Source organism: Mya arenaria, chromosome 7 (assembly GCF_026914265.1).
Source record: "Mya arenaria isolate MELC-2E11 chromosome 7, ASM2691426v1".
In the NCBI taxonomy this organism is placed as follows: Eukaryota; Metazoa; Mollusca; class Bivalvia; order Myida; family Myidae; genus Mya; species Mya arenaria.
Genome location: NC_069128.1, coordinates 3,284,793 through 3,310,550, shown reverse-complemented (window position 1 = coordinate 3,310,550; position 25,758 = coordinate 3,284,793). Strand labels below are relative to the sequence as shown.

The window sequence follows — 25,758 nt, the reverse complement described above, 5'->3', positions numbered from 1 at the left end:
ACAATTTTTTCAAAAACAGTAATTAAATGAACAGCACATGATTTCCTAGCAAAGCAGACAATAAAGCATTGAAGCACTCAGTATGTTGAAAATTTACATACATTTTTTTGCAAAGTTGTACTTATGGTAAAAAATTTATAATTGGGATTCATTATACCTAATAGATATCATACTGTGACCCAGGGTGATTAATTGAAGCTGCAGTGTAAACATCAAACAACTCCTATCTTCTCCCACCTTCAAGATTTCAAATTCCCATCAAATTACCTTCTAACGGAGACAGTAAGAGCCTCAGATGAGCTTGCACAAGGACATATGGCCTCTGGTTTAAGACCCTTGGGTTGAAACGCGTTCAGGAATGCATCACATGATGTCAATGACCCTGGATAATGTAAATGAAGAGTCATGTGAAACTGATAGGTTGCTTAATACAGAATTCAATTTGGCATGCTGTTGTGAAAATAGTAAGTTTATTGAAAGCTGATTATTATACACTGATAAATTTATAAGTAGGAATGTCTTCAAAACATACGAATATTTCAGAATGTTTTAAATATTTGGCTTGTTCAATGTCATATTAAAAGATTATCTAAGGTCTTAGCTGGATTGTGAAATCAGCTGAATATTGATATCAATCGCTTTCAAAACCAATCCTGGGTAGAACCCAGTACAAGTGGCAAGTGGCATTATTGAGGGGCTATACGAAAGTACCCCTGGTGGGGATCAAACTCACTACCTCTTCGGTGAGAGGCTGACACCTATACCACTAGAACTCTCAACATGGTCAATTATTGGTTGTCCGGTTAACACAGTGGTTAGGGCACTTGTTTCTCACCTAGGCAACGCGGATTCGATTCCCGACCTGGGCATATGTGAGTTTGGCTTGTGGTCACCAAGTCGGTTTTCTCCAGGTACTCGGTTTTCCCCAAAACACAAGACCACACTCTCACGTAACATCATGCTAACGATGTTTGAACTAACATGGTGAAAAGACATCTAACATTTACTTACAAGGGTTTGCACCATCTGCCACCAGCAGAAGTCTTAGTGAGCTAAAATTGACATCTTTGTGGTCTTTCTGTGCCAGGAGACCCCAGTGCATGTCCCTGGACTTCACAATCCCCACAGAGGCTGGAATGAGAATATTGGAGATAAGTATAAAGAGAGTGAGCCAAAATTGAAAACAATAGGTCTTTCTGTGCCAATAGACCCCAGTGCATGTCTCCCCACAGAGGCTGGGATGAGATTGTTGGAGATAAATATAAAGAGAGTGAGCCAAAATTGAAAACAATAGGTCTTTCTGTGCCAGTAGACCCCAGTGCATGTCTCCCCACAGAGGCTGGAATGAGATTGTTGGAGATAAATATAAAGAGACTGTGCTAAAATTGACATAAATAGGTCTTTCTGTGCCAGTAGACCCCAGTGCATGTCTCCCCACAGAGGCTAGAATGACAATGTTGGAGATAAATATAAAGACTGTGTCAGTGAGCCAAAGTTGACATCCTTGAGGGGTTTTTTTTTGTGCTAGAAGATCATGTCTCTGAACTAGACAATTCCAACAGAGGCTAAAAAAGAAGAAGTCGATAAAAGCTTTTTGATATGCATATTGCAAAATATGTGTTTTTCAATAGCCATTCCATGTTTAATTACAGACATCCCAACTGACTTTGACATATTCAATAACAAGGAACAACTAGACCCTACAACTAGAATTCCCTAATTTAAACATGCCACCTGCTTCAAGCACCATTTTTATTTTAATGGAATATGCCAAAACTATTGCTTAAAGTTAGAGAGCATACAATGTGAATATGGTAATATTTTGACAATTCAAGGGCCATATATTTGAATTGAATTTGCCATATATTTGAATTGAATTTGAATAATGCAATCAGACTGGTTATTGATCTAAGACTTGTTAAAATTGTCTGGTTACAGAGTATACAGGGTGAAATTTGAATGGCCATGAAGTAATCTGACTGTCCAGAGTAAGAGTCGGGAAATAAGTGAATTTTGTCAAATTCGGACAGTTACAGGGACATAACTCTGGAGTGAGTAGAAGGACCTTTATCAAACTTGGTCTAGAAATAATTCCAATAAACATTGTATTTCAGAAAAATCCTATTATTTGACTTTTTACACGCCTGAAGAAAACATACCTTTGTATTTAGTGATCATTTTCATCCAGGATGCAGGGTCGACTTTCATCAACGAGTAGGGAACAAATATCACATGCATTCCATTAAATACGCTCTGAAAATGGAGAGAGGATTTGTAAGTCTTTAACCTTCTCAGGCACAAAAAATACAAACAAAACATTTGAACATTTGAATATTTAAACCAGCAGTGCTTACTGATGATGCATTTCGCTACCTTAAAAAAATGATCTCTGTGTATTGGTAAATGTGTTGGGTTCTGAGACTTGATTCTTTTTCAACAAATAGACATAAATAGACACACACATGTTTTGACTGTACATATTAAATTGCAAATGGGATTAGTTATTCAAGATTTTGAGAAATTGAATAGTGGTAGAGTTAATCTACCCTAATCCATGATCGCCTTCTGAACAGTTTCAGTTTTAGGATAATTAAGACTGCCAGAGATGTTTTATTTCAACAAAGATGTTGCCAATGTTATTTGGCAAATTTGTTAAATTTGAACTACATGTACAAGACTGCATTAAAACTGAATATCAAAGTATTTTGGGTGTGCCACTTATATGACTGACAGCACACAATAGTTGACTTTCAAATTTGAATTGTTGAGTGTGACTATTCTTGTTACGGTGGTTTTACATGACTGTTTCATCAGTGCAGTGCACTGTGAACGTTATTTGTTCAACTGCTTGAAAAGCATGTTTTGCTAAGTTTATTTGTTAACAGCTGTATTAAACTTACACAGAGTATACCGTGCCAGAGACCCACATCACGTTTGAAATCGAGAACACACACCATCACCTCCCCTGCAATCAAAGAAAAAAAATTGTATAGAAATATTTACTACAATAACACAGACATTTCAAAAGATGTTGGGAATTTACCTTGCATATTTTTGCATAACATGTGGCCAAAATGCATGGGCCGGTAATCATAAAACATCTTAAGTCATTTCCTACCTCATGCCAATTTGTACATTTTTTTCATTTTTAATTTATAAAGTTTTTTTAACATCAAACTGTGTAGTTTTAATGGATGTCAATGAAAAAAAATGAATTTCGGAAATTTCTATTCATTGCATCATATGACAATTCAAATACTTGAATTAGGAAAATGACTTCAGTTATGTGTTAGGATTTCATAGAATAGTGACCATGGGGTTTCAAATATTAAGTAATAAACTGGCCAGAGATGATGTTATAATTGCGTGATGGCTTGAAATGAAGTATCGATAAGAGAATTGGACAGTCTGCATATAAAATAATGAGTGATTTTAAAACACAAGTACCTTCTGTATAGTTACAAGCCAAAGTAATGCTTATATAATGACCGCGAACCAATGGAATTTTCTTGTTTTTGTAACTGTACTTCCCACCCTACTGCCATCTTTACTGGTCAAGTGTTGATACATTACTAAGTTCTAACTACATTGGACAAACCTTCAGTGTAATTGCACGCCACAGTGAGGGTTCTACAGTGACTAAGGACCCCATTTCTCGTCACTGTAACTCCGACCGTACTGCCATCTTTACTGGTCGAGTGTTGATACATTACTAAGTTCTAACAACATTGGTCATACCTTCAGTGTAATTGCACGCCACAGTGAGGGTTCTACAGTGACCAAGGACCCCATTTCTCGTCACTGTAACTCCGACCGTACTGCCATCTTTACTGGTCGAGTACTGTAATGGGAGAAGATTATGGTTAAATTGAAGGTCTAGTTTTATCAGTTCTAATAATACTTTGAAGTTAATTTTTTTTTTAAACCAAATGTTGAAATGGACTGAAAGTTTTGCAAGATTTAGAAGCAATTTATTTACAATGAAGAATTGTTTCAAAGCTGAAAGTAAACTGGTTATGCTGAATTGTGAATAGAGATAAACCAAGCTTTATACTAGATAAAGCTTTTTATACAAAGACTGATGCTTTTAATCATTAACATGATTCAAGGTATGTCAAGGAGATCAATCAATTTTTAAGAAAGTTACGACCATAGTCTAGCATGCAAGAAATCTACACAATGGCCCGATTGTTCAGAACTTTATTAAAGTTAACAATGGTGTTAACGTCATCATTGTTAACTTTCAAATTACTCTGAAAGTTTCACGGATATACTTATACTATGCTGTGTTCCTAACAAAATTTGGGACAATACTCAAGATGAACTTCTTTTATTAAATATGGGAGCAAATAATATAATACTTGACGTTTAAAAGTTAACAAAGATGTTGTTAATCATGTTGTTAACTTAAACAAAGTTCTGAACAATCATTCCAATATGTACATACTACAGTGTATGTTTTAGCTAAATGAAAGATATAACTAAAATGTCCTTCTTTATTAATCATTTAATGTTTATAGATAGGGGATATAGTGCATGTTTTGCAATAAAATAGGAATATATCAGACAAATCTATGGGGTAACACTTTTCATTAGTGAGGCCGTTTTTTTCACAAATTCACATCAATAATCACATCATCATAAAAGGAAAGCAATGAAATAAAGCTATCATATTGTATCAGCAATTATTAAATGAATGTCAGAGCCTGAATTTATTTCGTACACATTCATAAAATATGGCACTCTGAACAAACAATTTAGGCAAGGCCAGAGAAAAAACCCATGTCATACTGAAAATGTAGAACTGGGCTGAAATAAAACATCTCAAATCATTTCCGAACTTATGTCATTTCCTTAGGTTAATTATCTCACTGATATGATGTCACAACTTAATACCATCTAAAATACTTCCTTTTCATTCATTTTATGTAAAACAAATATTTTACATCAAAAAAGGCTTATATTATTTTTCTTAATATGACCTTTTATATTTAAGGAAATCTACTTTTTAAGAATTGACTTAAAAAATTTGTGAATACCAGCTTAGATTCTAATCTCCCCTTATATAACACAGAATGAGGAAAAACTGCTGGAATAGTGAAATAATAGTTATGATAGTTAATAGCTCACTTTACCAAATTGTGTTAGTTGAAAATTCGCTTAGCCACAATATGTTAGTTCATATCATCATTAAAACATGCAGTGAAAATCATGCATTCAAGAGCATCATTCATCCCAACAGTATTGTCTTTAAGTTCAGACTTATTTATCATTTTAAGGATTTTGATATTGTTATTGCTCTAACAGCTAATGTAATGCAAAGGAATGCTCTTTCGCACTGGAAGGAGTGGGAGGGACAAGGGCACCTGGAGCAGACCCACTTGTCAAGTTTCTAAACCACTAACCCAAATTACATGGATCCAGGTCCTGAATTGAACCAGGGACCCCTTGAGAGGCGATTTTGCTAACAGGACAACCTAAGTCTTATATTTTTAAAATCCTTTTCTATGGAACTAACTTAACAATTTTTTAATCACTGTAAAATTATCTTCAATGAAACAGACTATATGATTTTTTAATCAATGTAAACTCATCTTTTATGAAAATGACTATATGATTGTTTAATCATTGCAAAATTGTCTTCTATGAAATTGACTGTAAGATTGTTAAATATTTGAAAAAATGATTTTTATGAAACTGGCTATATGAAAGTTTAATCAAAGTAAAATATATGTTATGAAACTGACTATATTGTTGATTATTCATTGTAAAACAAGCAACAATTCATTATTTTTTTAACTCAAACCCAAAATTAAACAAACTCAGCCCAATACAATATTCTCCATATAAAGAAGCAAGGAATGGAACTAGATTACATAATAAATCTTGTCTTGATTAAATATGCTAAAACGGTAACCATTTTTTTTTTTAAATTTACCTTACATCAATGAAATATATTTTTTGGAAAGTTAGATTTTTTGAAATTTGTAAAGTTTATCTTTAAGAATCATTACTGAATGAAGCTCTTTTTGTTTCTGACACAATGACACCAAAAATTAGTGTAATTAAGAAAGGAAAATATGTGTTACAGAAACAATTAAATAGTGTTACTAAAAGTAGACTTCTGATGCTTAATATAGATGTTTATGGTTACCGTATCGGATCGGTTCTGGATCTCCTTTACCTCGACGTACGCGGGTACGTCTTCCGAGGCCTTTGGCGGGGGCTGCCAGTCTTTCGGCAGTTTTGACATACTGTCCGTGGATAGCCAAGATAACCGAGGCCAGCCTGAAAAACAAATGTCAGTAAAACTTAAATTGATAGGGGAATGGCCAGCCAGAAAAAATCAAAGACATAATATTAAAACCAGTGAAATCTTTTAACTACCAGAGGAATGTTAAGCCTTTTACTTATACATGATTATATCTTATTAGGTCTAAGCAGTGCACCATGTGTCACATTAATATGACGTCACATTGTACATGTGTATCAAAAACTGCGTCAATTAAAGGAAACAAACCTGCTACAACTTCTTAGTGCTTACTCTGTCTACACAAATTCATTGTCATGAAAAAGCAACAATGCAACTCAACAAACTTAATTTACATTGATGATGTGATCTTGACGTATTTAAGCAACTGTAAGTCATACCTCTAAATTGCACAACTTCCCCATTAGCAGTTTTAGCGAGGCCCTTCAGGCAGGCTTCTGATGTGAGAGCGTAGTTGCAACTTAAACTACCCAGCATGAACCCCACACCCTGGCCTCCAGCATCCTGCCAAACATAGAAATTTTAATTAAATAAATTGCTGTTATGGCATCATTTTTTTGTCTAAGTAAGTGTTTGTCAAGCATTAAATCCAGAAACATCACAAATATTAAACCTTTGGGAAATTTAAACAATCAATAGGTCTACATTTTCTATAGTTTACACATTCTTACATTTCTAGACGTTGTAAATTTAACAGAAACTGGCACCACTACGTCCATAATACAGCCATAAATGAACAATATTTTGGTCATTGTTGGGAGATAGACTATCACCGTAAGTGGTAAACATCCCTAAAGTTTACCTTCCCATCTAGGTATAAGGACCACTCCAGCCATAATACAGCCATAAAATGAAGTGATAAAGGCTATCGGGTCATAATAGGGATAAACGTTCACAGTAACTGATTAATACCCCCAACAAACAAACATTCTTACTTTTCTAGATGTTTGAGCTTCAACCTAAAGGCACCACTTTGGCCATAATACAATCATAGAATCCACTGATGAACGATATTGGGCTACTGTGTCAATAAATTATCACTGTTACTGGTGAATACCCCCACAGTGTTTACCTATCCTTCTAGATGTGGGAACCTCTACTGGAACTGGCACCACTCCGGCCATAATACAGCCATAGAACCCAATGATGAACGATATTGGGCTACTGTGTCAATAAATTATCACTGTTACTGGTGAATACCCCCACAGTGTTTACCTACCCTTCTAGATGTGGGAACCTCTACTGGAACTGGCACCACTCCGGCCATAATACAGCCATAGAACCCAATGATGAACGATATTGGGCTACTGTGTCAATAAATTATCACTGTTACTGGTGAATACCCCCACAGTGTTTACCTATCCTTCTAGATGTGGGAACCTCTACTGGAACTGGCACCACTCAGGCCATAATACAGCCATAGAACCCAATGATGAATGATATTGGGCTACTGTGTCAATAAATTATCACTGTTACTGGTGAATACCCCCACAGTGTTTACCTACCCTTCTAGATGTGGGAACCTCTACTGGAACTGGCACCACTCCGGCCATAATACAGCCATAGAACCCAATGATGAACGATATTGGGCTACTGTGTCAATAAATTATCACTGTTACTGGTGAATACCCCCACAGTGTTTACCTACCCTTCTAGATGTGGGAACCTCTACTGGAACTGGCACCACTCCGGCCATAATACAGCCATAGAACCCAATGATGAACGATATTGGGCTACTGTGTCAATAAATTATCACTGTTACTGGTGAATACCCCCACAGTGTTTACCTATCCTTCTAGATGTGGGAACCTCTACTGGAACTGGCACCACTCCGGCCATAATACAGCCATAGAACCCAATGATGAATGATATTGGGCTACTGTGTCAATAAATTATCACTGTTACTGGTGAATACCCCCACAGTGTTTACCTACCCTTCTAGATGTGGGAACCTCTACTGGAACTGGCACCACTCCGGCCATAATACAGCCATAGAACCCAATGATGAACGATATTGGGTCGTTGTTGGGATAAACTAAAGCTACCTGAAAATGAAAGCAGAGAAATACTTGTAAGTTCATTAATTAATTCTGAATGTTACTGCATATATGTCTAAACAATTTAAAAGTTAAAACCTCTGTAATTTTAGTGATTTCTTTGTAAGATCAATTATTTTGGTAATTTTATCTTCACTGAACATTAAAGTGACTGTCATTGGTGAACTATTTTGGTGACTGTCATTCATAGATTTATTTAGGGACTTTACTCTTAAGACTATATTAGTGACTTAATCTTTATATTCATCGGAAATGCTTTTAACTGTGATGTTTTTAAGGTAAGGTAACACAATTAACCAATAACATTCAAACTCACCCTGTCTCCTGGTTTTATTGGCACTTCCCCTTTCTGGCCCACCTTGTTTAACAAGTTGTATGCAACCTTCTGTGTCTTACTGAGTAATTTCCCTGTAATAAAGATATTTAGGTTACACTACACTATACATCAAATTCCTGTCTTTTAGTTTCCAAAAAAAAAAGGAAATCAGCAAGAAATTCAGATTGCATGAAAGATCATACCAGAAGACACAGTATTTTTCCATCTTTAAACATAAAATGTAACATAAAAATATTAAGGTTTCATTATTGTGCATGTACATTTACGTAAAATGCGATGAACATGCTAGGGTTGCCATAGAAGCATTATTTTGGATTAAGAATTGTGATCTAAGAGTAAACAGATATGCTTTACTCACCATATGTAAGGTTGACGGAGGGTTTCCCATTCTGATCCAACACAGTGACGGCCAATGCTTTATAAGTGGATGACCCATATCTGTGTAACGCTGCCTCCAAGTTGCGAGGTAAGCCAGAGGGAACCTGTTGGAAAGAGTTATTTATACATAAGATGACGCATTTGTGGATACAGAGAATACTGGAAAAGCTTTCAGACTTTGTTTTAACACTGTGAGCATAAACCACTTATAACAAATGTTTTGTACTAATTCAAGTTATCAACATTGTAAAAAGAGCTATACGCTGTCCTGATTCATTCTCTAATGTAAGATAGCTTCATTACAAAGAGAGCTATACGCTGTCCTGATTCATTCTCTAATGTAAGGTAGCTTCATTACAAAGAGAGCTATAAGCTGTCCTGAATCATTCTCTAATGTAAGATAGCTTCATTACAAAGAGAGCTATAAGCTGTCCTGAATCATTCTCTAATGTAAGATAGCTTCATTACAAAGATAGCTATAAGCTGTCCTGAATCATTCTCTAATGTAAGATAGCTTCATTACAAAGATAGCTATAAGCTGTCCTGAATCATTCTCTAATGTAAGATAGCTTCATTACAAAGATAGCTATATGCTGTCCTGAATCATTCTCTAATGTAAGATAGCTTCATTACAAAGATAGCTATAAGCTGTCCTGAATCATTCTCTAATGTAAGATAGCTTCATTACAAAGAGAGCTATAAGCTGTCCTGAATCAATCTCTAATGTAAGATAGCTTCATTACAAAGATAGCTATAAGCTGTCCTGAATCATTCTCTAATGTAAGATAGCTTCATTACAAAGAGAGCTATATGCTGTCCTGAATCATTCTCTAATGTAAGATAGCTACATTACAAAGAGAGCTATAAGCTGTCCTGAATCATTCTCTAATGTAAGATAGCTTCATTACAAAGAGAGCTATAAGCTGTCCTGAATCATTCTTTAATGTAAGATAGCTTCATTACAAAAAGAGCTATAAGCTGTCCTGAATCATTCTCTAATGTAAGATAGCTTCATTACAAAGATAGCTATAAGCTGTCCTGAATCATTCTCTAATGTAAGATAGCTTCATTACAAAGATAGCTATAAGCTGTCCTGAATCATTCTCTAATGTAAGATAGCTTCATTACAAAGATAGCTATAAGCTGTCCTGAATCATTATTGAGTTTGTTTTTAGCAATATGTGTACCAAGTTTCATTTTAATATCTTGAGTATTTATTGTATGGTATTTGAGTAATGACAAATATGTAAGATTTTGTTGTTGTTCTTTCAGTCAAACAATAACCACAACTGAATTGTTATTGAAGCGAGAGTTATGGATCTTCCTATGCATGTTCATAATATCTTTAGCAACATGTGTACCAAGTCTCATTTGATTATCTTGATGTTTCTAAATGGTATCTAAAGTAAGGTTTTTACATGCCTACTCTAAGAAAAGGACCATAACTTTTATTTGGGAAACCAGATGAGCGAACAATATTACATGTTTATCCACAGTCAAATGAATATCCAGTTAAAAATTAGAGGTAAACATTCCTGTTTTAAGTTAGTGAAATAACTCAATAGTGTTGAATTATCGGACATAAATCACATAATCGAATCATAAGTTAAACAGACAAACATAAACATTCATCAGATCAGAAAGTGTTATTCTATACTAAATCTTGGCTTGAAATTATCATGTCCAACATTTTCGATGACAAAAGAATAAATAATATGTATATATATTTTTTTTAGTTTTTGTACTTTTATAGTACCAATTTGGATATATGAGATATTATACATGAGTATTTAATAGTTTTTTAAGTGACTATACCAAAACCTACCACAAGTTGGTCTCCAGCCACAGGGGTTAATGTACTACCCTCAGGTTTTGGGGCGTTGGGGTCTGCTGGTGGCGCTGAAATGAAGCATACAAAATATGCATTAGATAACACAACGGTTATTTATATGTGATGCCATTATCAAAAAATTGTTTCTATCCTGACCAATAAAACTATTTATTATTTTTACCCATGAAGTAGGCAAGTATGTTGATAGTTTAACATTATTCTCTTCTTCCATATTTTGATATCATTAGCCACTACCAACAAACACTTTTTTAAGGAAGGCCTTGGTAAGCAATTTCTAAGTTATTGTGCTTCAGTGTGCATGGTAATTTTCAAGAATCTCAAAAACAAAGCTAACTGCATCTTTTGTTAAACCTATATACAAATACTGTGAAATCATTAATGTTCGTGGTGCATTAATGTTCGTGGTTTTCGTGGGTTGGGTGATCCACGAATTCAAGATCCCACGAAATATTGACACTTCATTCCCTTTTTCAATTGCCATGTTTATATGTTACGGAGGCCGCAGCACACATCGTAAATATCCGTCTAACTGTATATCTTACTATCATTGTTTTGTTAATATATTATATCAGCCTTTAACAAATAATAAACCAAATCATTTTAATGTGTTTTTATAAACCGAGTGACGTAGACAGCAGAAATCACGGGCCAGTGCGTGGAATGCAGTCGATCTAGGACGATCACAATTTCGATTATATATTTTTTTCAAAAACGAAAAACCACGAATTCAAGTACCCACAAAATTGTAATTTTTCGGCAAACCACGAAATTTCATGCCAACGAATATAAATGATTTCACAGTATTCAACTTGACTTTCGAAAATCAGATGCGTTGCCTGTCGGAAGCACCCATCACTTTTCAAGAAAAGTCAACATGACCTTGACCCATGACATACCGGTACTGACCCCAAAAGATGTCATCCACTGATAATGACCAACGTGCGTACCACATTTGGAGGCTATACAACAAGTATTGATCAAAACAGATTGATAGGAAGTGAGTGTGGTGCAGACTCCGCCCGAACAAAGTAACCCCTATCCGTCTACCATGCTGTGCAGGTGACACAAAAACAATTCCCATGGTACCTACACTATGGATAGATGTACAAACTTGCAGGAATAACCTAGTAATGACAATTTGGGGTTGGGAAAAAAAGCCTTTTAAACAAGCCTGTTTTATATGCCTTTTAATAATATTGGGTCTCATTATCCTAAGTCATGTAACAATGGTCTTTTATGTTTGCTATTGAACATACATGATTGTACATGTTACGCACCATTTTGGCTACTTGAGCAAAGTTATAACTAAAAGCATTAAAAAAAAGGTCATACTAGAGATTGCTTTTTTGAAAAAGCGCATGTCTCCCCCATTGTGTGGTCGTAGGTAAGAAATAATCAATGATGGACATGAAATTTGTACTTCCTCCCTACCAAGTTTGGTGAACCTAGGTCAAACCATTCTCAAGATATTGAGTGGAAATGTTTTTTACATTGGGGGTCGCCACGACCTTGACCTTTGACCTAGTGACCCCAAAAACAATAGGGATCTTCTACACCTCATGACCAACCTCCCTACCAAGTTTGGTGAACCTAGGTCAAACCGTTCTCAAGATTTTGAGCAGAAATGTTTTTTATATTGGGGGTCGCCGCGACCTTGACCTTTGACCTAGTGACCCCAAAAACAATAGGGATCCTCTACACCTCACGACCAACCTCCCTACCAAGTTTGGTGAACCTAGGTCAAACCGTTCTCAAGATTTTGAGCAGAAATGTTTTTTATATTGGGGATCGCCGCGACCTTGACCTTTGACTTAGTGACCCCAAAAACAATAGGGATCCTCTACACCTCACGACCAACCTCCCTACCAAGTTTGGTGATCCTAGGTCATGCGGTTTTCCAGTTATCGATCGGAAACGAACAAAGCATTCTCCTGATATTGCACGGAAATATTTTTTTACATTAGAGGTCACAGCGACGTTGACCTTTGACCTTGTGACCTCCCAAAATATAGGAGTTTTCTAAACCTCATGATCAACCTCCCTACCAAGTTTGGTGAACCTAGGTCAAACCATTCTCAAGATATTGAGCGGAAATGTTTTTTACATTGGGGGTCGCCGCGACCTTGACCTTTGACCTAGTGACCCCAAAAACATTAGGGATCTTCTACACCTCATGACCAACCTCCCTACCAAGTTTGGTGAACCTAGGTCAAACCGTTCTCAAGATTTTGAGCAGAAATGTTTTTTATATTGGGGGTCTCCGCGACCTTGACCTTTGACCTAGTGACCCCAAAAACAATAGGGATCCTCTACACCTCACGACCAACCTCCCTACCAAGTTTGGTGAACCTAGGTCAAACCGTTCTCAAGATTTTGAGCAGAAATGTTTTTTATATTGGGGGTCGCCGCGACCTTGACCTTTGACCTAGTGACCCCAAAAACAATAGGGATCCTCTACACCTCACGACCAACCTCCCTACCAAGTTTGGTGATCCTAGGTCATGCGGTTTTCCAGTTATCGATCGGAAACGAAGTGTGACGTACGGACTGACGGACTGACGGACTACCGGACTGACGGACAGGGCAAAAACAATATGTCTCCCCCAGAGAGGGGGAGACATAATTATATTGCATGTAAATGTGAGCCAACAAGAAAATCTCATGTCTACATCCGGTGAGACTAAATAAGGATTTATCCCTATAAAGAGATTGGCAAGCTCAAAGCATAAAGGCAGTATTTTTTCAGAATCATGCAACACGGAAACTAAAAGCTACATTTTTGGGGTGAAATGCAAACAGCCATTTTCTGACTAATAGTACAAAGAGACTTAGGTGAAATGTACAGCCTAAAATTAAAATCGAGCAATTTTTCCAAATATAATTCTAAATTAAAATCAGAAGCTGAATATAAATAAATTTGAGCAAAATCAGCAGAAAAAATATGGTTATTTTGACATGAAAATATACCGATAAGAATATAAGGACTGTTTTAGGATACACAATGATAAAAAAAATCATCAAATTACAAATAAAATTAAAGTATAAAACTACGTAATTTCATTGAAAAAGTTGGGTATTTTTTATAAGTTTATGATCTTTTTCCACATTTTAAGGAAATTTGAACAAAGATTAAACCAAAAGGAATATTTAAGACATTTATGGCTAGGAGAAAGCCTGAATTACATGAAGAGAATATGGAATAGCAGACAAGCCGAGTCAGAAACACTATGGATGTTCAGTTTGGGGTTATAATTTTAGTCCTGAACCTACATTCATTATATTATGGAGATTTTTTCTTACCTAGCGCTTGGCCTACAATTAGTTCTATGCTAAGTTAATAAGTTATGATTTGTAACTATGCAATATGATATTATACTTGTACATTTGAATGAGTTAAGACTTTACTTACCAAATGTTACAATATATAGTACACATTCATTTTCAACAGACTATGATTAGAACTATTGCATGAGTAATTAAGATGATATTAAAGCTGCACTCTCACAGATTTACCGTTTTTACACTTTTTTTATTTTTTGTCTTGAAAAGAGCAATTTTTTGCTGACAAAAGATCAGAACGCAGATGTGCATAATTCTGTTCGAAAATCCATGTTTTATGTTTTAAACCGTTACTAACGGTTTAAGAAAAGTGCATTAAACATTATTTTATGAACTTAAATATAAAAATCTGCGATCTTAATTTTTGTCAGCAGTCTTATATCACTGGTTTACATGGATTTTCGCAAAAATTGGCTCGTTCCAAGACAAAAAATAAAAAAAATCGTCAAAACCTTCGATCTGTGAGAGTGCAGCTTTAAAGCTGCACGCTCACAGATTGACAGTTTCAACAACTTTTTTTTTGTCTTTGAAAGAACAAATCTTTGTGTTAATATCTGGAAAAAATTATCAAAGACTGGTGACAAACTATCAGATCGCAGTTTTCAATATTAATGTTTGAAAATTGAAGTTTTGTGGCCAAAAGGGTTACTAACACTTTAAGAAAATTGAGTTTTTTTCGGCATAATACATCAATTTTCAAACGTAAGTATGAAAGACTGCAATCTGATTCTTTGTCAGCAGCCTTATAGGCAATATTGCCTCCTTCTAAGACAAATCAAAAATAAAAATATGTCTATCTATGAGAGAGCAGTTTTAATGGACCTAGAATAAATTGTTTCCTTTTTTCCTCTTCGTACTCAATATAGAATCCCAATTTTTTTTCAGTATTTTTTTCTCTGCGTATTTTCTATCCCAGCATATCTCCAGGTTTTTTTTAATGAAACTACCCTTTCACTTCACAAATGTCCTGTTAAAATTTATGTGTAGTTTGTATTTTTATGGTTGTCCATACCTTCTAAAGCATCATCGTCCTCTTGGAAATATTCTGTCAGGGGCTTTCTCTTTGGCCTCTGAAATTGAACACAACAATTTACCAATATATGTATAAATCAATTTATATGTAAATCACCATGTTTTAAATATTGTTTAAACTAGCATTCCACAAATTGTCCGCCCGGATAGCTCAGTCGGTAGAGCGTTGGACTGTTAATCGGACAACCTGGGTTTGATTCCCGGGCGGACCAGGTCACTTCTGTTGTGATTGGTTATGAAATCCTTTCTACGACCATTCGCACTGTACCACTGTCCCTGGCATGTACAGAAGTTGTCAGTTCCTTGCAGAAGTGAAGGCACCTAGTACTGGTTCACTGCCCAGGATAGATGTGCGGTGGTTGAACTGTCACTCTGGGACCCTTCAATGTGCTCACGCCGGGACCCAGAGTATAAACTACTAACACCACCACACCATTCCACAAATCAGATATGTCACCTCTCAGGAGTGCCTATCATTATTTCTACTTTTTATACCTTGACCATGAACCTATTGACCCGAAAATCAATAGAGGTCATCTCCTGACCATGGCCAATGTCCATAACAAGTTTTAAGACTTTACAACAAGTCATGTAAAAGTTATTGATCAGAAATGTGAAGCAGACAACACAGACAACCCTATATAATAAATCCTAATGTGTCCTGCTGTACCATTCGGAACTCCTCTGCCATTTTTTTCTAAAACAACCTCGGATGTATGCCGGTACATCAGTTGAAGTAGTTCGTATTTTTTTGAATTTTATCATTAATTAAATTTAATGTTTTAGAGTTGTATTTATTGATCTAAGTTTAAATTGATTACCAGTGAAGTGTATTATTGCAAACATAATTAAGATTCCCACGAGTAAAGTCATAAAGTTTAACCGCTTAATAAAATTACTACACGATCTACTTGCAGCGGACTTAAACGTACCTCTTTTTCAGTATGTAAACCGTCCAAATACATCCGAGGTTGTTTTAGAAAAAAATTGCCGAGGAGTTCCGAATGCTGCTGTACTTGGCTTAATAATTTTCAGACAATGTAATCGATTATCTCTGACTTCTGAGACAAATAATCTTCGAAAATACTTGATCATCGTTTAATCCCTACCTTCAATGTGTTCATGAGCTGTTGTATTTTGGCCGCCACTTTGCCTTGGTGTCTTGGAGCTGAAAAATTGTACAATTAAATAACAAAAAATCCAAGAAATAAAATATGTCCAAAATATATAAATTGAAGAATTATATATAATTATTATCTAATATCATTATTTTAAAAATATCTAAATCATAAATTGTATGGCAGCCATTGAAATTAGACTTTTGGATGAACAAGCCCGAATGCTTATACTCATGCTTGGCATCAAATTTTGTAACAAGCCCTGCTATATAAAATTCAGAATTTGAGCAAGCCTGAAAGACATTTTACCAGTGCAGGGTTTGCAGGCTTGTGCTAATTTCGACCACTGGTATGGTGTAATTAGTGACCCAAAACAAAAAAAAATCGCCAACCCTTTCATTGCTAACACTTATTAGTCAGAGCCAATTTGCATGCTGACATTTCCTTCAACACAGACAGATGGAACGCCTCAACAGACTCTGCCAACCTGAACCTCTTATCGCCAACTTATTACCAAGCCCTTATAAACACTTACAATTCAAATCAATTTCCATGCCAATGTTTGCTGCCACAAAGACAGGGACAAAGACAGATGGAACACCTCACCCTTATAAAACAAACACCACCCATCTACACCCCAACCTAAACTCTCAAAGTAAGAGTCCAAGTCAATGCCAATAATTCTCGCTTCAATGATTATATTAAAAAGAACACTCGTCAGACTCACTTAGTCTGTAAACGTACAGGACAATGCTAACAAGTCATTCTCTGCCACACTTATCGACAGAACATTTGACAAACCAAACCTTTAATCCCAAACCCCTTTTATCCAATTTAACCAACATCCATACACAGCATTTACAGTCTGAGTCCAGATCGGAGCCAACACACCTTTTCCTACTCCTTCAATCCCTCATTCTCCCGTCCCATTAACCAACTGAACCCATTATTACCACTTACAATCAGAGTCAATGTCCATGCCAACATTCCCCGCCACACGGACTGATGGAACACCCCGCCCAACACGGTCAGCCTGTCTACTGCTCTTTGCATTGTTCGTTACATCAGGGGGCTGGGAAATGTGTTGTGCTGAAAGAGATACAAGATCAGAGTCTTGTACAAATTTATGTATCATATATTTACAATTCTGAGGCTCAAAACGCGCAAAACGGATATGATTACATATAGGAAATAGTTCAACCCCAGTATTCACTATTGATCTTATCCTTATCCTTAGACATGCCTCAGTGATTCCATTCAGCCTATTGGTCAGCTAAATATACAGGCCAATCAAAATACTTAGTTTTTAATCTTAAATTTAAGTTCAATCTAAGTTACTTAACCAAACTTAATTCACATGACAAGTCTTGTTTGGACTGGTACTCTTAAAGTATTTGTCTTGTAAAGACTATTCAGCAGTTGAATTCAGTGGGCCTTAAAAAATAAAACTGACTAGTCACTATCTTTTTATTAAGCCCACTAAACCATAGTTATGTAAGGTACAATATATAGAAGTAGGAGTTAACTTGTTCATGATGTTATCTATTTAGCTTTTGACAAGCAACTTAACCAGAAAACAAAAAAAATAAATCAGAGAAAACGTTTTCTCAGCTATTAATAGAACTTCAAACATCTATTTTTAGACAACTATTTTCACTCACAATGTCGAGCACTCTGCATAACGTCAGCAAGCGCCTGTCTTGATGTGTTCCCGGGAATCTGGTACTTCACATAGGCTGCGCTACGGGGACGTTCTCTGTCTGAGTGACGTGGGGACGCATTCACGTCAGAAAATGATGATGAGCTGCTAGCACCGCTATCTCGTGTGCGCGCACCGCGGTGGAAGTTGCGGTTTGCCTCTTCATCGTATACACTGTCATCATCAGAGGATGATTCTGCAATATCAGTTATGGAGTTAAGACCTCATATATCAATTCTGTCAAGGAATATGTTACTAAGTTTAACTGAGGTTTAAAGGGACTAGACACCAGATGATACATCTGCAAGAAAAAAAAAAATTCAAAAATATAAAATTGATACTTTTGTGTATCAATGTGCTTACGACACATGTATCTTTCGGAGTTTTTGTGTATTTTCCCATTTCGATATTTACTGGGTTTGTCGACCACGTAAAAACCAGTTATTATAAAAATAGCATCTGTATATTTATCTGTAATAATCCAGAACATTCACATGCTTAATAAACACACTATAAACTGGGAAACAATTAAGCCCTATTTTTAAACTGGTAAACTCCGATGAGACAGTGACAAAATATTATTATAATCACATAAAATTATGTTTTAACAGCCTTATACTAGCTTGTCTTGACAATTTTAGTGTTCTATAGAAGAAATACTGTATTTGCCGATTTAGGGACCATCCGGTGTCTGGTACCTTTAACTGTCAAAAGAGGAAGAGAAAAATGACAAGTGAAAAACCAATGACTGAACTTGTCTGAGATGCAGACAATCAAATTTACAATTACACTGTTGCATTATTGATTTACAAATTCTGTAACTGTAACTTTCAAAGACCCTCAGTATTGTATCATGTTCAAAACATGGGCACAACTCAACAATTATTGAAGCCAAGTACTTGGCCCTGAGTGTATTGTGAGCTGCAACATTTGAACAAAGTTTCAATTGAATATCTTGATTTTTTGAGTAATGGCCAACATTAAAGGCTTGTCACTACAACAACAACGACAACAACAAAATAAATGCTACAACATTAACTCAAAACAGAAATTCTTCAAAACACAGACTAGCCAAAAAAAGAATAAATGTATTATTGTCCTAGTAAGTAAAATATAAGGCAGCATAGAATTAACATAAAGCCAGATAACTGTGGGAATACGTACGATATGTAGGCTGAAGCCGCAGTGTGCCATTACAAGCCTTTTTTAATTAAAGCAGGTATTGCAAAAGAAAAACAAACTTCATCACGCAAACATCAAACAAGCCCCTCACCATGCCGGCTATCCCGATGTCGCTGGTTTCCCTGGTACGCGGACGTGCGCTTGGTTGAGTGTGGTATCACAGGGATTTTCTTGTTGTGTGAGGCCAGGGCTTGCATAACTGCCTCCGTGCGAATCTCTGTAAAAACCACAGCAATCGGTGTGTTTGTGATCGTGCAAGTGCCAGATTATGTTCAGACCTTTTTTCTTGGCTTGGTGAGAATGTTGTACTTGAATTGGACGTGAAATAATCAGGAGATATTTTATAAAAATCTGCATTATTTTCCAGAATGTTTGCATTGGACATGAGACATAACATCTGAACAATGGTATGCCAGGGTTTTTAATGCATTACCAACTTGATCAAGTTAAAGAATACCAGTAGATAGGTCAAAATATATGTATTTATTAGTATCAAGTACCAAATTGCACCTGAATTTTAACCTTCAAGCTCATTTTTATATCTGAAAAACGTTAAATCTATGTTTCCCTGTCCAGGTAATACGCATTTTTTAATACTTAACAAAATAGATCTTTAGATGGTCATCTACTGTTAAGCACTATCTGATGACTTTTAAAACAAATGCTGATCTTAATTTAAAATTAACTTTTATCTATGCATAAATCACAACACCAACTTTCAAAAGCTAAAGGTTGAACCTGTTAATACCACATGAACATTTGCGTCATAAAGCATAACTATTCTCAATGAAATATTAACATCATTCATTTCCAGGCAACGAAACATTTTATTGAAGACGTAGATCCAAAGCACACACACTGGCAAAACATTACGCTCATTAATCCTCATAAAACCTAACAAATTGTACCAGAATTTTTTTTTTTCGAAAGGGGCATGTGCGTCTAGACATTAAAAATCTGTTTCATTCTTTGAACTGGTTACCAGTCAACGAAAGTGAAAGCCTGAGGGCCAGTGTTTCATCTAGAATCTTAGGAGTGAACTCACACCCAGGATAGACCTCCTATAGAAGAACTGGGGGTCGTTTCAAAAATAGATTTTAATAGTAACTAAATTATAATATCAAATCTGTATAAACATCTTAAATGACACTACATTGATTTGATCTTCAGAATAAGTACTGGGGGTCATTTCAATAAAAGATTTGAGTAATACCTAAATTAAAATATCAAATCTGTATAAACATCTTAAATGACACTACATTGATTTGATCTTCAGAATAAGTACTGGGGGTCATTTCAATAAAAGATTTGAGTAATAACTAAATTAAAATATCAAATCTGTATAAACATCTTAAATGGCAATAAATCAATATTTTTTATTTCCTCAACTTTATGTTCATTTTTGATGCTGGCTAAAATTCAATTAACTGAAAATATCTAGCAAAAATATGAAATTATGACAGTATTTTATGATTAAAATCAATTAAGACCTTTATTGATACAGCCCCCTGCACCGTAGACCATCTCAACACGGTAAATAATTGCTCTCATGAAGTATTTCTTAACTCTCTGAATCCATATGTTGGCTTTGACCTTGAAAAACATAACTAGCCCAGTTTATATGAAAACATATAAGCACAAAACAGGCAGGCGTTAAGGGCTTGAGCTTTTTTTCACCCTGTTATTTTGCGAGCAAACTTTGGTATTACTTTACTTGGCCTATTTCAACCAAACCACAAAAATCTGCCTTTCTCAAAATTCTTCAAACAAAGACGAGTGTTAACCACAGACTCTTGAGCAGATGTTTACTTCAATACTGCACACTTTTATCTCTGCAAGTTTGTTTTTGTTTCAATACATGTATTTCATTATTTCTGTACATTCGTACCCATGCCAACTCCTATTTAAAGCGAACCAAAAATTAAAGAAATTAGAACTAAAGCTATAATTATTGAAGTGATACAAAGCAACAAAATGGGATAGGTTACGTACATAGCACACAACTTGAATATGGCACCCTTTACCTCTAATAATAAGTGAAAATGCTGATTATGTATAAATGATTAAATGTTCATTTAATCCGGCTGACAGCAAGAAAATCAAGTGCACTACAACACTAGTGTTATATCTGATTTCTACTCCCATACGAACACTGCAAATAACACATCTAGGACTGCAAACACTAAAAACCTTGCCCCTCCTCCAACCTTGGCCCCTTTCAACCTTGCCCCACTCAATCCTTGCCCCACTTCACCCTTGCCCCACTCCACCCTTGCCCAACTCCATCCTTGCCCCACTCCACTCTTGACCCACTCTATCCTTGCCCAACTCCATCCTTGCCCCCACTCCATCCCTGCCCCACTCCATCCTTGCCTCACTCCACCATTGCCCCACTCCATCCTTGCCCAACTCTACCCTTGACCAACTCCACCCTTGACCAACTCCACCCTTGCCCCACTCCACCCTTGCCCCACTCCATCCTTGCCTCACTCCACCCTTGCCCCACTCCATCCTTGCCTCACTCCACCCTTGCCCCACTCCATCCTTGCCCCACTCTACCCTTGCCCCACTTCAACCTTGCCCCACTCCATCCCTGCCCCACTCCATCCTTGCCTCACTCCACCCTTGCCCAACTCCATCATTGCCTCACTACATCCTTGCCCCACTCTACCCTTGCCCCGCTCCATCTTAGCCCCACTCCATCTTAGCCCCACTCTTTTCTAGCTAGTTTCAAGCCCCTACTTCGACAGCATAACACACTCCCCCTCCCCCTAAGATGCATCTAATACAACCACTAAACCCCCCCCCACCCACCCATGACGAAACAAAACATACACCCAAACCCATCCTAGCAAATTTAAAGTGGTTTCTTATATAATCCTTGGGCAGTCTCATCTGACCCCGACTCTCGGCTAAAGTGAACTTCAACCCAAACTACTGAAATACCCTACCCGAAGCCCAAACCACACACAAACATGCACCCTAACCTCACCCAGAAATGGTGTTTTCATACCCGAGTGGTATCTGTTATCTTCCCGGGTCAGTCTCCTTTGAGCCCGACGTTGGGCTGATGACTGTGGGCTGGGTTCACTGGAGACCTGGACTTCTGAAACCATAAAAAATATCTCTCATTCAGCAAGAACAATCATGGATCTTTAAGCCCTGTTCTTAAGCCAAGTCTTCTCAATCAGACCAATAGAACGGAATGAAACCTACCGTTGACACATTAGGACGGAATATGACTATGTGGTTTTATATCTTATCATATCTTAACTTAAATTTGAGCTGAGCTGAGCATATTCTGTATTTCACGGGCTTAGTGCAAGACAGTTGTAACACAAAATAGAAATAGGAGTCATTACAACCTTCTTGCGCTAAGTCCTAGAATTGTCAATATATATTAGATGCGCAGGGTCTTTTCCTGGTCATTTCCATGGTTTCTAGGTCTTGCTCATACATAGCAATTTATAACATAAACAATTGGGCTTATTTTGCTGAAATATGACCTGTTTACTTGGTCAGTGATTTTGTTGACTATTAACTTCTACCCTGGTAAACTAATGTTGCCTTCATATACCATTTATTTGCCCCTGGGGTATCTTTTAACAAGATTAATATGGCAATTGAAAAAGATAATATTTTTAATAAATGCCACTAGTTTTGTGTTGAAAGGTTGTAATAATGCATGGTATCAATATCTGTATTTGATATCATTCTTATCGCTAAGCTCACTTAGGGAAATTATGCTGCAGTAATTTCAGGAAAATAATTAAGATATCAATGTCTTTCAAAACGATAAAAATGTTATACTGTCAGAAAACATTTAAAATGCAAGTAATCATGTTGGTTTCATTCTTAAAAAACAAACAATCAGGAATGTGTCCTTAAGTATCAGCTAAAATAACAGAGCAATACATCATAAGTCAACTTCTCCAAGGTAAACACATTTGTACACAAGAACTTGCAAATTCAGGGAGGACCAGGAGAGGTCTGAGGGAGGAGCTTATGTCAAAAAGTTGTGCCCCTTTGTTACGCCCCATCTCCTCTAACATCAATTCCTGGGTCAGCCCCTGCGGACTAAATGACATGCAGAAGACAAACACCGTTTGACTTTTGATCATAAACAGGCCAATTTTAGTATGACCAGCTATATACAAGACAAATTTAGCTTTATCATTATACAGGACAAATTTATCAAAAAATTGATCATGTAAAGGACAAATTTGTTATGATCATATTCAGGACAGATACAGTATGACCCTAATGGCATGGTCATTACTAAAAGTATTGGTATGATTAATTTCAGCTTTATGTGGTCATGTCCAAGCCCAGCTAGGTTGGCAAGCATTCATAACTATGAGAATATCAAACACTTCAAAACCGCATTATAAGCTCAATCATTCATTTCTGGTTAAGTCAACCAGTGGTCAAAATTAGCACAAGCCCGCAAGCCCTTCACTGGTAAAATGTCTTGCGGGCTTGCTCAAAGTCTGAATTTTATATAGCAGGGCTTGTTCGAAAATATAATTCCATGCAATAGTATAAGAATTCGGGCTTGTTCATTCGAAAGTCTAATTTCGATGACTGTGTAACAATCATAATTCTTGTTAAAACAACTTGAATATCAACAATAGTATAATTTAGTCTAGGGTGGAAGTCAAATTTAGTTTATACACACTTTCTTTCAAGCTCTAATGTGATGAATGTTGGTTACTTTAAGCATCACAAGATGGAAACTTGTACTGGTGTCCATCATGCGAAGCCATGAGAAGGTTTGAACCAAAAACATCAAGGGTGAGAAGTGGACATCTTTTTTAAACCAGTAAGCCAAGTGCTCTCAGTCTCCCAGAAAATAAAGTTAAACTCTATTGAATGATGGAGCTTCATTTGGCCAGTTTAAAATATATATAGTATCGACATTATATGGACCTGCTCAACTCCAGATAGGTTGACAACCATCAACTTATAATGAGAATATCAAACAATTTAAAAACTCATTAACCTCAATAATACAGTAATTCATTTCTGGTGTGGTCAACAAACAGTCATACTGTGGTCATGAATTCATCATTCTTCCAGACTGAGTCAGAATGGTAAATCCACTTTAATATCACTTATCGTCTTTGTGAGGAAAGCTGAATACACATTTAAAATCAACATCTTGTTATCATTTCAATGTCCTGTAGCGAATCACTTCATCACCTGTTTACTACTTCTAAAACAAAAATGCCACAGAGCGAACTGCAACTTTCAAATGTTGCTTTTTTACAAACAAGGGGGATAACTTGAAAGTTTTTGAAGCGAGAGTTATGGACCAATACTTTACAGGTACTAATTATCTCTGACAACAGGTGTACCAAGCTCTTTAGTAACGGCACAACGATGCTCAGATGACATCAAGGCTAGGAAAATATGCTTTCTTTTTTATAGAAAAATGGCTATTGCTAAAAACCGACTATTTTATGTTACGCTAATAATACAACATGTATAATTCTACCAATATTAAAGATTAAATTAATTACTCTAATTCATCTTTTTATCAATCTTTAACCTCAATTTTTTATGTTCTGCTTAATTAACAATCACAGTCATATGAATGTGAGAAAAATTGAAGACTTCTGACCTTTGTATCTCCCATACATGTCCTGCAGAATGAAACAACATTTATAAACATCCTAGCTCATGAAAATATTCTGAATCATTCTCGATGTACATCATAAAAACAGCTCTCCAAAGTGTGCTCTGTGTGCTAATGATTTTCATGATAGAATGATTCTCCTTTGTAACGAGTACAGATGTTTAAACAATTAGTTGAAAATTGAGAATTATTCGGAAATGGTGAACATTTTGACTTCCTTAGCTCTCCGTGAAACCTCAGATTGAAAAAGACCCTATCAGACACCATTGTTCTGATCTTCCATTGTCATATTATGAAGTTTATTAGAATCAAATGACTAAGCATCACTTCATTTGCATCAAATTGTAAACAAAAGGAATATTTAGAATGTACATGTATACGTCAAGACAATTGTGGTCACAGCATGCAAGGCGACTATAAATTAATTACTTGTTTTTCATTCCCAGCCGTCCTCTCTTTTTTTCCCCCTCCCCTTAAATTTTATTGACTCAAATAAAATGTTCATTCAGGGTCTGTATCTGCGTATCAGTCCGGTACTGTTCAGAAACAGGGTTCATTCATTACAATTGTGTCTATATGTGTATAACATTCACATGTAAAAAAGGAGAATTATTAAGATAATGTTCGTAGTTCGTCTAGAAATACATGATGTATATGGTCCCTTATGTAATAAGAAAGAGATATTCAACGTAGAAGAAACAGTCATCAACAAAAATCAAAAATATTATGTTTACCCCCCCCCCCCCCCCCCCCCCCCGCCCCCATTTAAAGAAATATTTCAATGAAAATCTAGCAATTAATTCAAATTGGCCTAACAGCTATAGACTGGTATGAAGATTTCAACCACAATTCAGT

At 36.1% G+C, this 25,758-nt stretch overlaps 1 protein-coding gene across 8 annotated transcripts in view; it reads right to left on the bottom strand.

Moving 5' to 3' along the window:
* LOC128240281 (disco-interacting protein 2 homolog C-like) overlaps nucleotides 1–25,758 on the bottom strand; it is a 60,005-nt gene that overhangs the window by 19,599 nt on the left and 14,648 nt on the right. For 2 of the 8 annotated variants that reach the window (XM_052956848.1, XM_052956851.1), the window contains exons 3-20: nucleotides 22,279–22,371; nucleotides 19,357–19,482; nucleotides 18,046–18,279; nucleotides 17,345–17,473; nucleotides 16,376–16,434; nucleotides 15,247–15,304; nucleotides 14,196–14,207; nucleotides 10,869–10,942; nucleotides 9,024–9,147; nucleotides 8,645–8,736; nucleotides 8,206–8,316; nucleotides 6,652–6,775; nucleotides 6,155–6,288; nucleotides 3,739–3,841; nucleotides 2,901–2,965; nucleotides 2,160–2,253; nucleotides 1,012–1,131; nucleotides 268–382 (exon numbers count right to left, since the gene is read on the bottom strand). In XM_052956848.1, the coding sequence (XP_052812808.1) occupies nucleotides 268–382; nucleotides 1,012–1,131; nucleotides 2,160–2,253; nucleotides 2,901–2,965; nucleotides 3,739–3,841; nucleotides 6,155–6,288; nucleotides 6,652–6,775; nucleotides 8,206–8,316; nucleotides 8,645–8,736; nucleotides 9,024–9,147; nucleotides 10,869–10,942; nucleotides 14,196–14,207; nucleotides 15,247–15,304; nucleotides 16,376–16,434; nucleotides 17,345–17,473; nucleotides 18,046–18,279; nucleotides 19,357–19,482; nucleotides 22,279–22,371 (1,867 nt within the window). The remainder of the gene's footprint in view (nucleotides 1–267; nucleotides 383–1,011; nucleotides 1,132–2,159; nucleotides 2,254–2,900; nucleotides 2,966–3,738; nucleotides 3,842–6,154; nucleotides 6,289–6,651; nucleotides 6,776–8,205; nucleotides 8,317–8,644; nucleotides 8,737–9,023; nucleotides 9,148–10,868; nucleotides 10,943–14,195; nucleotides 14,208–15,246; nucleotides 15,305–16,375; nucleotides 16,435–17,344; nucleotides 17,474–18,045; nucleotides 18,280–19,356; nucleotides 19,483–22,278; nucleotides 22,372–25,758) is intronic. The other 6 variants (XM_052956850.1, XM_052956853.1, XM_052956852.1 and 3 more) reach the window with 4 other exon arrangements.